General features: G+C 34.5%; 1 protein-coding gene across 2 annotated transcripts; it reads left to right on the top strand.

Moving 5' to 3' along the window:
* The first annotated feature begins 3,964 nt into the window (after positions 1 to 3,964).
* LOC141653388 (translation initiation factor eIF2B subunit delta-like) lies at positions 3,965 to 11,740 on the top strand. Of its 2 annotated transcripts, none has more exons than XM_074461131.1 (7): positions 3,965 to 4,406; positions 6,127 to 6,267; positions 6,608 to 6,963; positions 7,648 to 8,392; positions 8,483 to 8,579; positions 8,668 to 8,722; positions 11,397 to 11,740. In XM_074461131.1, exons 1-7 carry the CDS (start codon positions 4,196 to 4,198, stop codon positions 11,454 to 11,456), a joined length of 1,665 nt encoding a protein of 554 aa, XP_074317232.1. In that variant the 5' UTR covers positions 3,965 to 4,195; the 3' UTR covers positions 11,457 to 11,740. The 2 variants fall into 2 exon arrangements, 1 of the variants encoding a protein (XP_074317232.1); XR_012547391.1 differs by having other exon boundaries at positions 3,975 to 4,406; positions 8,668 to 8,917; positions 11,309 to 11,740.
* Positions 11,741 to 12,637: the final 897 nt, after the last annotated feature.

Here is a 12,637-nt window from a genome sequence, read left to right as displayed (position 1 = left end):
ACGAGATTAATAAAATTAACGGTATTAATGTGGGAGCAGTGACAGTTATAATAATGATAGTGGGAGTAGTGAAGGTAACTACGAATGTAGTGAAAGTAACAGTGGTAACAATGAGAAAAAGTATGAACAATTAAATAACCAATCGACTCAAGGAAATATTTTATTTATTTAAATATAGGCCGGATAAAACTAACGGGAATAATGAATTTAACAGAAAAAAATAGAGGAATTAGTACAAGAAACAATAGTAAGAAAGAATGTCGTGAAAGTAATAATATTAATAACGGAATAGTGAACGTGTCTCATAATTTGAAAATAAATTTTACATTTTACCATAATTACAAGATATGCCGTAGAAAAATATATTAAAAATAGTAAACGTGTGAGTTAGACAACTCAAACATAGTTTATTTCATTTAAAATAAAATTTAACGATAAATAAGGCCCTGTTCTTTTGGACTTAATTTCAGTTCTAATAAGTTCAGTTCAGCTCAGTTCAGTTCAGTTCAGTTCAGTTCAGATCAATTCAGTTCAGTTCAGTTCAGTTCAGTTCGGTTCATATTAGTTTATTTCAACATTACTATTATTATTCTTATTGATATTATTATTATTATTACTAGATTTTGTGCCCGTACGTTGTACGGGTTATAATATTGATTCGTCTCTAATTGTATTTTCGCAATTGAGAAGTTATGTTTACTTTCTTAACATTAGTTTTCTCGTGAGAATGTGAGTATATACAAATACATTAAAATATTTTTTTTTAGAATATGAGTATATACAAATAAATTAACCTTTTTTTTTATGATTTGTGTATATAAAAGTTATAATCGCTATGCACGAGTAACAAAATAATGTTCTGTTTGTAAGTGAGCTTGTACAAATGTAGTTTTTTTTGCATCTGGAAAATGTAAGTTTTTCTTCGTAGAATAAATAATTAATGAGTTAAATACAGGCCTGACTAACTCAATATTAATTGTTATATGTTATATTTGAAGAATAATTAGAAATTATTATTATTTTAAATATTTTAAATTACAAAAATAATTGAAAAATCAAGTTTATATATTTTATTAAATTAATATAATTTTTATAAATTCTTCACTATAAGTATGGTAAGTAATATTAATTATAATATTATTATTGAATATGATTGCTTTTGACAAATAAAATATACCATACCAATCTATATTTTGACATGTATTATGATTCTACCTCGACTCGTGACCCGTATAAGCCCACCCATATTTAGTCTGACCCGTATTCGAGTTTAACATGTATGAATCGCCTCAGCAGCCGACCTATCCAACCCGTTAAAGTCATGTGGTAATTATCTAAATTTTGTAGTCTGACCCGTATTCGAGTTTAACATGTATGAACCGCCTCAGCAGCCGACCCATCCAACTCGTTTGAGTGGTCTACAACTGTTTTAAAATTCTTATCATTTTAGCTTTTTACTTTTAAAGTTTATATATATACTAATATAACTCTTCATCTTGATTGGATAAAATTTCCATAAGTTTGGTGATAATTCTACAAATAACTTTATCACCTTGATCGGATAGAATTTGCATAATTTTAATTTATAATTTAAAATTTTATTAGGTAGTTAAAAAAAGTAAAGTAAGGCAATTTACAACATGTAAACAATTGAAATAGAGTGAAATTAAGATAAGAAATATACCAACTTAAATAAAAGGAATAAACTTAGATTGAAAAATGGAGGATGAGTGTCTTCTTGTCTTCCAAAAGTACAACCCAAAACTAATACTAATTCTAAACTAATGAGAGGAAAGAAATTTGAATAAATTAGAGAAGAATTAAACTAAGAACAAAGAAATATTACAAATTTAATTAATGAGAAATTGAGAGGAAAAATAAGATGGGTTTTCTATCCTCTAAACTATTGTCTACCCTGTTGTATTGTTGTGTACACTGCCTTTTATATCCCTCAATACAAAACAGCAAATTACAAAACGGCCCTCACTTAAACTCAACGAAAGAAATGAATTGTCAGGGGCTCAATAGTCTTTTCCATGACCCATGTTAACCTGGTGTCCGTCACAGGGAACTGAGTACCGGTTTCATATGATTTCATACGTTATGTAAGCACTGCAGCCACACATAACAAAAACCAGAAAACTTGTCATCACCAAATTACATTAATAATCATAATCAGTTGATGTTTAGAAAATCAAAGTTCAACTAACATCATAAAAATCCTATTTGTTCAGCAAATTACAAAAACCAGAAGATGAACATCGAATATTGCTCATTTTATTTGTTCATAATCAAGAATAAACATGTTATTTCATCCCTTAATTCAAAAATCCTACATCTGTCGAAGTGGTGGACTCGGGTTTTGCTGCCACTTCGGTTGAATTTGTCGACCTTGGTGGTCAGATTGGTTGCAGGTCACGGTTCAACTGCTCGAAATCGATGATGAATGATGGAGTGGTGGTGCTGGCGGTCGAACTGGCGTTTTGATGGAGATGAATCGAGACATGTGGTTGTAGAACGAAGCACAGGAGAAATGGAGGTCAGGCGACAATGGTTCGAATTTATGGCGGTCGTACGGTGGCAGGCTGCTACTAATTGTTGCTGCGGTGGACAGAGGAGGGCGAATCAGTGGAGTTGCTGCTGCTGGTTGTCGAATTGAACGGAGGTCTTCAATTGAAGGAGCAGCGGCGAATCGAGTTGATGTGGATCCGTTTTTTATGCTGATGTTGGTGAAGTGAACCGTGTTTTAATTCCGAGTTCGGAATTGAAGATGGAGAATTGAATTGGGTGGTTGTTGTGGTCGGGTAGTGGTGTTGGTGAACGATGGTGATGGTGTATATATATATATATATGTATGATTCTTTGGAGATTTAGTTTACATAGGATTCAAAAATAAAACTCAATCTTTTTTGTAATTTATTATATCTCTTATTTTATTAGCTCAAAAATATTTATCTTCAGTTGAGTTTATTATTAAAAATAACAATCGTGTTTTAAAATAGTTGAAGTCTCTAAAATTGCCTGAAAAAAGCCTCTTTTATATTGATATATTGATTATTATTATTATTATTATATTTACTATTATTATTATTATTATTATTATATTATTTTTACATTTATTATATTACTATTATTATTTATTAATAATTAATTCGTATTGTTTATATTATTATATTTATATTTAATACATTTATTATTATTATTATTATTATATTTATTATTTTATTAATATATTCATTATTATTAATATTATTCATAACATATTTATTATTATTATATTTAATATTATTATATTAATATTTTAATATTTTATGTTTATTATTTTATTAATATACTCATTATTATTAATCACATATTTATTATTATTATTTTTAATACTATTATGTTAATAAGTTATTATATTTGACCTATTATTATTATTATTATATTATTATTATTATTTATTTTTTAGTTATTATTAATATATTATATTATTATTAATAATGTTATCATTTATATTACTAATATATTATTATTATTATTATTACTACTATATTTATTATTATATTAATATTTTATTTTTTATATATCTTATTAGATTATTATTATTAGATTATATTAATATATTATTATTTTTAATGAATAATATTATAATAATATTTATTATTATTATTATTATTGGTATTATTTATATTATAATATCTATTATTATTATTATTATTATTAATATAATTTTTTTATTATTATTTCAGTTCGGTTCAGTTCAGCTCCATTAAGTTCAGTTCAGTTCAGTTCAGACAATTTCAATCCAAAAGAACAGGACCTAAAGGTAACCCGGGCAAAGCCGGACAGTAAACCTAGTCTATATCTATATAAAATAACATACCAAACCTAATTCAAAGACGGAAAACAACCAAAGTAAGAAAATATGTCGCGTCTTCTGAAAATCCAATACCCCATATAATCGCAAATTAACATCTTCAAAATCCCAAACCAAATCCAAAAATGGAAAACAACCAAATAAACATCAAGACTTTCCTATTACAAACACTCGCTAAATATTCCCCAAACCCTAATTTCCCTTAATAACTCCCAGCAATAATGGAACACCATAATTCTCTCTCACAAGAATCAATCCCCAAACGCCCCAATTTATTTCTGCCATTACTCCGCATCAAAACCCTAATTTCAATTCATCCCAATTCCTCTCTTTGCAATGATGATCACTCCTCCAACCCCCGGTGCCCGACTCGGTGGCGACTCGGTGGCGCCGACTGAGTCTGGCGACGACGAGTTTTCCGATGATTGGACGCGGAAAAGTAGCTCCGGGATGTATAGTCTGGGGTTTGAGATGTCAGGTATTGGTTCGTCGGTCAACGTTGACGATGGATGTGATGATGAGGTTGACTTTGCTAGTTTACGTAGTGGTGAGATCAATTTACTGTTTAATTATGTTTTTTTAGTTTAATTACATTGGTTTAGTGTTTAGTTTTACGATGATGCTTACGCCGGTGTTATAGTAGTCTCGTGTGAGATCCTTGTACATAGTAAGACGGAAAAGTTTTCGTTGGTAGCGACATTGCGATTGATTTGCAGTGTTGAATGATTTGATAATGTGCTGTATTGTTGATAAATCCGATATTTACCCCCTTTATTTTAAATTACCCGTGATTTTATTAACTTCCATAGTTCCATTGATGCTTTGGAAAAAGGATTATGCGCTATGTGAAGTTTATTCGGCATTGTAAATCGAATAAAATTTTGGATCCAAAAGGTTGGCTTGAGTGGCAAATACTTCATGATGCAGTCATTGTAACTTTGTTAGTTTGTCAAATGCGGCCTTATCTCGCGTATTAAGGTAGTGTATGAATGAAATATGTTATAAGCTCAGACCGATAATTATGTGGGAAAAGATGCTACATTGCTACGGAGTATAATGTGATATCTTTAGTTTTGCTGGAGTGAAGATGGCGTGCAAAAATAGTAACTAGTGTTACCTTGAATTTGTAAAAACTGATTTTAGCTGTTATGCGGTGGGCCGGTGATAACTTAATTCTGAGAGGGACCAAGGAGATGTTTTCTTATATTCTCTTGCATGTATTTTTTGCTGTGACAATCTTATCTAGATATCAGAGTATAAGATTCACCATAAAAGTAAAGGTGAGATAACTTTTTGGTAGAGAGAATTTCATCCACAAGGACTTTTGCGGTAACGGGGGGGGGGGGGTTGGGCACGTTAATCCCGAGAATAATGAGCTTTCACGAGTTACTCTTGTAAGCTACTCCCGCCGTCCCGGTCATTTGTTTACTTTTGATTTTGGCACAAAGTTCAAGGAAAGAGGAGGGGACCATTTGTGGGTATTGTTATTGAGAGACAAGTGGACAATAGGTAATGTGGATGATTAAATTACCCAAAAAAAATATTCCAAATATAGAAAGATAAACAAATGAATGAGACACCCATAAATGGAATAGGTAAACAAATGACGGGGAAGGAGGGAGAATGTTAGTTAAACTTGTGTACGATAATCAAATGGTCCCGAGAATAATGAGCTTTCACGAGTTACTCTTGTAAGCTACTCCCGCCGTCCCGGTCATTTGTTTACTTTTGATTTTGGCACAAAGTTCAAGGAAAGAGGAGGGGACCATTTGTGGGTATTGTTATTGAGAGACAAGTGGACAATAGGTAATGTGGATGATTAAATTACCCAAAAAAAATATTCCAAATATAGAAAGATAAACAAATGAATGAGACACCCATAAATGGAATAGGTAAACAAATGACGGGGAAGGAGGGAGAATGTTAGTTAAACTTGTGTACGATAATCAAAAACGGGTAAATAACCAAGTGTTTGATTACCCATGATTCAAATTTTGAGAAACCTAGTAACTAACTTCATTTATATAAAATGGTTTAAGCACGCTTTTGTTTTTGTTAGTAAAATGGTCATGTCATAAACTTGTAAACTGTGTGTTTTAGTATATGTTTATGTCCTCTTTTTGGCTTCTTTTCAATTCATTCTCTCTCGAGTTCTTGATACTTGGATCATATGTTCGGTTGAAGTGCACTTCAGAATGTAGTAGCTGTAGTAAGCTGTTTATACATAAAATATTTTATTGCAGTTCGTTAATGTAAAAGTCTTGCAGAGAAAGAAGATAACACATCAAAGGCAAAGGTGTCCGGCAATGATGTGAAGCAAACTGCAAAATCACTGAAAGAAAAATCAAGCAAAGCCGAAAGGCGTGCCCTACAGGAGGCTCAGAGAGCTGCTAAGGCAGCTAAAAAAGGTTTTCACTTGTTTATTTGAGTAATGTTTCAGTACTAGATCATTTTTCAATGTTGTAGGACAAGTTCCAAAAGTGTAGCTTTTTTTTTTTACGATAGTATCGGCTGGTACAGCTGACCTTTGTATAGCAAATAGTGAAATCTCTCCCATCAGCAGTGGCTAAAGATATAACCCAATGCAGAAAGATCCGGTAAAAGCGCACCCAAAGCAGACCTGGAAACAAACTTGAGTGACCCGTCCCCAAAATTTGTTGTGTATTCACCTGTATTAGGATCTCAAGAATAAGAATTAGTAATGTATCAACACCTCTTCTGAAGAATTCATGGTTTGTGATCTTGCAGCTAACACTTCTGTAGAGGCGGCTGAAGTCACGAACAAGGTTGCTAAAGTGAATAAGCTAGCATTGCAAAAGAAAAATGCTACTTTTGTGGCATCATCAGTGGGAGTTTCTGAAATGAGAGGAGGTGAAAGACCATCAGAGAAGGAAAATAAAAAAGGTAACCCAACTCCTCGTATGCAGTATGATGATAAGAGCAGAGTCGACAAAACAAAAAAGCGATCTCTTGTCAAACACACTGAAGCGAAAAATCGAGTTGACCTTTTTGGGCATTTGCCTCAGTACGAATACAAAAATGAGCTCTCAGATCTTGAATCCAAATTTTTCGAGCTTGATCAAGTTCATCCTGCTGTGTTCAAGGTAAGGATTTAGATATATAATTTGTCAATTGTTACGCTTCGTCGCTTCTACTTGAATATGTCATAATACTCGTTGATAGATGTGGCGGATAAAGGAGAGCTGATAATCTAGCTGTGTTTCGAATTATGGCTATTAAGTGGAAACTTCATAGCTGATTTCTTTAGTTTTATATTAAGAAAAAGTATGATCGAAGGAAGACAACCATTTGGTATGTTGACGAGAGGAAAATGATATCTAGAAAATCAAACGATATCCATAAAGCCATATGACCCTTTTTGGCTACGACTTCGGTGACATTCGTTTTCAATTAACTGGTCATTCAGTAAACATCGACTTATTTGAGGATGACAAATCCTTACAGCTTAAGTGTGCTACGAAATACGAAGTAGCACCCTGCCAGGGTGCTCAGAGCTTGCATATGCACTGCACTTACAACAAAATTTGTGATTGCTAGGTTCCCTTTCCTCCCAATATCTTCATTTTTTTTCCCGTCTTACTCGAAAGCCAAAGAACAGTGAATCTTAACTAATAACGTACATTAGTCTTAATTCTTTTGAAGCCCATTCTTCCCCGTTCGACTGCCCTCAGTATATTATACGAATACTGGGTTTGGAAATGTCCCTCTAATTGAAACGTTTACAATCTATGCACTTCAATACTTAACCGTCTTATTCTGAATGGCAGGTTGGTTTGCAGCATTTGTCAGGAAATGTTACTGGGAGTAATGCACGATGTATAGCAATGCTATATGCCTTTAGAGAAGCAATTGAAGATTATCACACTCCACCTCAGAAATTTCTTATTCGAGATTTGACAGCCAAAATCAGTAGTTATATATCATACCTAAATGAATGTAGGCCCCTCTCAATCAGTATGGGAAATGCAATTAGGTGTCTAAAGACCCACATTGCGAAGTTGCCTATAAGCGTTACTGAGTGGGAGGCAAAAAGTTATCTTTGCTCAGAAATTGATAATTACATTACCGAAAAAATAATAATAGCAAACAAGGTAATTGTGAATCATGCTGCCACAAAAATTAGGGACGGTGATGTCCTTCTTACCTACGGTTGTTCTAGTGTTGTTGAGATGGTATTGATATATGCACATGAGCTTGGGAAAAAGTTCCGTGTCATAATAATTGATTCACGTCCGAAGCTTGAAGGCCAAGGATTGTTGCGGAGGCTGGTTACGAAAGGGTTGAGATGTACTTACACTCACATTAATGGGGCTTCTTATATAATGCATGAAGTTACAAGGGTTTTTCTGGGAGCTGCAGCTATATTTTCTAATGGGACCGTGTATTCAAGAATTGGTACAGCGTGTGTTGCTATGATTGCTCATTCATTTCGAGTTCCAGTGTTAGTTTGCTGTGAAGCATACAAGTTTCATGAAAGGGTCCAGCTTGATTCAATATGTGCAAATGAACTTGGTAATGCATTATCTCTTTTGATGCTGAAAACTTCGAGACGGTTTTAAAGGTAGGCAATTTTTGCTGACCCATAACTTGTTCTTTTTGCAGGTGATCCTGATGCTATTTCTAAGGTACGTGGTAGAAGGGGTGTAAATTATCTAGATAATTGGACGAGTAAAGAAAACTTGCAACTCCTAAACTTACTGTGAGTGTCATTTATTATAGTTTAATGTATAAAATGAGAACCTCACTGTACGTCGAAATATAACTATAAGAATGCGTTGCATTTGCAGTTATGATGTTACCCCATCTGACTACATATCGATGATCATCACTGACTATGGAATGGTAAGTATCATTTTTTTCTTTCTTTTTTTGGGTAAAGTACGGCAACAAAGAAAATGGCACGAAACTATCTTACAAACTCTTAAGAGCCAAATTCCAAGAGTCTAATAAAGCGGATAAAGTTATTAAGCGATGATATTATTGACTTCGGTGCAAAACTCGAAACTGACCACATGGCTTCCTTTACACCAAAGATAAGCAACTATTTTTTTTTTTTTTTTTTTTGGCAACGGTAAAGAAAGTTTTTACAGGGCACCTACCCGACTCTCGGATTCGGATTTTATTGATACATTATTAGTATAATCAAATAAACTACAGATGGGGTTGGCAAATAACTTAGGCTTCTTAACGGGACGAACATAGCTAGCTAATTGAGCGAATAGTTCTTTTCTCTTCTTTATCGACTGAGCTTCAGAGGAGTACCTGCAACAAGACACACTTACGCCACGAGGGCGTAGAAATTTATGGGAGAGAAATCTACTTTTTTTGGAAAAAGTAAATAAATTGTGTCTTGGAGATTCATCCTCTTGGCTATGATTGTTCTTGGGAGTGACCATTCTCCATTTCTCGTGCACATGATAAGCAGAGGGGTACCTGCAAAGCATATGTGTAAAATGGGCGCCTGATGGTTTCTCATACGAGTAAAACTTACACTTCTTAGGACGAGCTGAAAAAATGAAAGGTTGATGGCCATTAGATCCTTCTGATCTGGAGTGCAAATAGAGAGACATAGAGAGACATGGATGCTTGAATCATTAACAACACCCCTAGTGTTATCTCCTGGGATATAAGTACCAGGAGGAGACAAAATGTCACAAATTGAAGACGCGCTTGAAGCCATGGCCTCAGTAGAGGACGCGTCTAAACTTCCGCTACGAATAGCAGTGTTTACATTGATATTATCAGAACGAGTCATATCTTCATTCATTGCCCCGAGCATCTTAGATTTCCACTTTTTAGGACATCTCCTCCTCTTCTTCTTCTTCTTCTTCTTACATCGTTCTCTCATATTGTCTCTCTCCTTACAGTCCTCACCCTTCAGGATCCGAATTGTTAAAGTTGACAAATCACGTCTACAGTAAAAGCTCACCTTTTTACCTTCCAACAACTTTTCATAAGATTGTGCAGGGATCCTTAGATGGGAACTACCACCTCCCTTTTTGGAGAACTCAAGAATTGACTTATTAGCACAAATACTTTGAGCCTCTGTCACCTCCATATTCACACTCTCATTTTCCTTTATACTCGCATCACTTTAATCTTCCGTCACCTCCGTAATCACACTTTCACTATCCATCAGGAATATACTTTTTATTGTTCCCATCTACGCCATCTTCAGTAGCAACCTCCAATACTCTTTTACCATTTTCCTTGATGAGAAGGTAACCTTTCACCACATCTAATTCCCTTAACACATCCTTATTCTTAGGTTCAACAACAAGGCCTCGGCCAAATCCAATTCAGCTAACGAAAACCTTTTCAACTTCATATAAGCAATCGCCCTTCGAAAAAGTGCCTTAACATTACGAGGAAATGTGTCCAAAATCATGGAACACATACTAGCAGCAGCTGTGAATTCCTTAAGTTTAAGGGCACATGCAGCCATATTAGAAATAAGGGAAACAGCAAGGTCAGATAGTGATTTAATATCTTCCTCCAATATTTCCCAGACTCAAACTAAGCAGTTTACAAGCTTCATCGTAACATGTTGCGGCCATATCAAAGTCATTTTGTCTAAAAAAACCGTTCCCGTGATCTTTAAGCTCCCTCACCTCAGACCCCTCCATTAACGTAAAAAAGCCTAGCATGCTATCCCCATCCTTTTCCATAAATCCATCGCTAACATGGGCACGCCCAAAAGCTTCAAGAAATTTATAATGGTCCATAGAAGAAGTCATAATTCAACTACCAAAGGGGCGAAACAGTAAACAGAGAAAGAAGAACAGTAGCCCCTCAATACTGTCCAAAAACCCAGCAAACACAAAAGGAAAAACCAGTCCTTTGAACAAAAACTACTAGAGAAAATTGCAAATTGCGAAGAAACAAAAGGCAGAAGAAGGGGGAACCATAAACCAAAAACCAGCCAGATAGATGCAAGCACCGATCCACCCTCGAAACAAACTGGAATCAAGTGTCACCCCAACCAAGAGACATTAAAAAACAGAAATTTATTAAAACAGAACAAGAATAAAAGCAACCAAGCCCACACGGAGGGGGAGATGAGATCACCAGCCGAGTTGCACGGAACGCAGATCCCAGCAGAAACAGCGTTCCAAGGAAGTCGCGCCAGATTATGGAAACCGAGACAAACGATCGATAAACAATCCTCCTTGAAAGCAAAAGAACAGACCGGACGATCAATCAAACTCCACTTAATCCAACCATGAGAAAGGCTGCCTATTGATGACAAAGAGAGCAGGAATTGGAAGGGTAGAAAAAGCCTCGCCGGCGACCTAAAGAGGCGGCCAGAGTAGTCGCCGGCGAGGAGGTGATCGATTTTTTAGGGATTTTTTGATTTTGGGGATTTTATGATTTTTCTCTCTCTTAGTTGTACATAATTAGTTATTTATTTATTTTATTATAATTAAGAAACTATTAAATGTTGGTATTTCTTTGCCAATTTTAGGCTCTTCCTGTTTAGTTGTTCACTCTAATGCTTGACGCTTGCTGAATGCAGGTTCCCCCTTCAAGCGTCCCCGTGATTGTCCGTGAATACAGGAAAGAACATTTATTCTGATATATGTACATGTTTGTGTTGCATAATCTATTTGGAGGCTAACTGATAGAAGAAATTAGGATATAGTCAGATATCCGAGCATTTTTGACTCACTCAGGCATTCTTGATTCTTGTAGCAGGAATCTTGGTGAGGATACATTGTATAGTTGTGATTTTTAGTTTGACTGAAGTTGGCTTTTACTGATTGTAAGCCCCTAGTTGAACATACAGTTCGAGTAGTAGGCTTAATTCTCTTTTATGGTGGCACTAACTTAATGTAGTTTCTGGCTCCGGTGTTCTCCAAACTGTCGCAATCTTTTCTGTTTCACAATTTCTGTTGGATAGAAACAAGCTCGCAATACAACATACAGTCCGTCTTGCTTGTGACGGAGATACCCGTCGCAAGCTTGCGATGGGTCGGATAGTACCACATTGTGTGAAAATGGTATGAGGATGAGTCACGTGCTATTGTGTGTAGGCTACTTTAGTAGGCAATAATACACTGACTTGATTTTGATATTTGTTAATTGTTACTCACTCTATTTTTTTATATATGACTTTCTCACATTTCGAGACATTCCCTTCTCTCTTCAATATCTCTTAAAATATAAGACTAAATATTATGATATGTATATTCATATGAAAGAGTTTTTCGTAAGGAATTTAATGGTACCATTTTTTTATTTTTTGAACAAATATATTTTTGTAAATATTAAAGTCAAAGGCTTATCTCGTAAATGCAAAACGTCATATATAAAAAAATGGAGGGAGTATTAAAAAAATTAAAAATCTTACATTCCCAATGCAGTAACATTGCATCTTCTTACTTTTACATCTCATTTTCAATTAAATTTTCTCGCACACTTTTTTCATCTTCATTTCTCTCTCTACAAAACCTAAAAATCTTCCTTCTACTCTTTCATCTGCTATGATCTTCATCTCCAATACTATTTCCGTCCGCTATGATCTTCATCTTCTTCCTTACAAATTAACAAAAACCCAGAACATAATCAATCTAATTATAAACATGGTAAGAAAAAACTAGGAAAGACGACACTACCTAAAAAGAATGCGGGAACGGCACATGCAAGTGTTGAATCCAACAAAGGTATTTTAAATTTTTGGTTTCTATTTATTATAATTGATTTTAGTATGAATGTATTAGGTTTATTTTTACGGTTTCGTTGATGAGGATTTAGAAG

The sequence above is a fragment of the Silene latifolia genome, chromosome 4, assembly GCF_048544455.1.
Source record: "Silene latifolia isolate original U9 population chromosome 4, ASM4854445v1, whole genome shotgun sequence".
Lineage (NCBI taxonomy): Eukaryota > Viridiplantae > Streptophyta > Magnoliopsida > Caryophyllales > Caryophyllaceae > Silene > Silene latifolia.
Note: the sequence above shows the minus strand (reverse complement) of the source record. Positions and strands in the feature narration are given on the sequence as shown.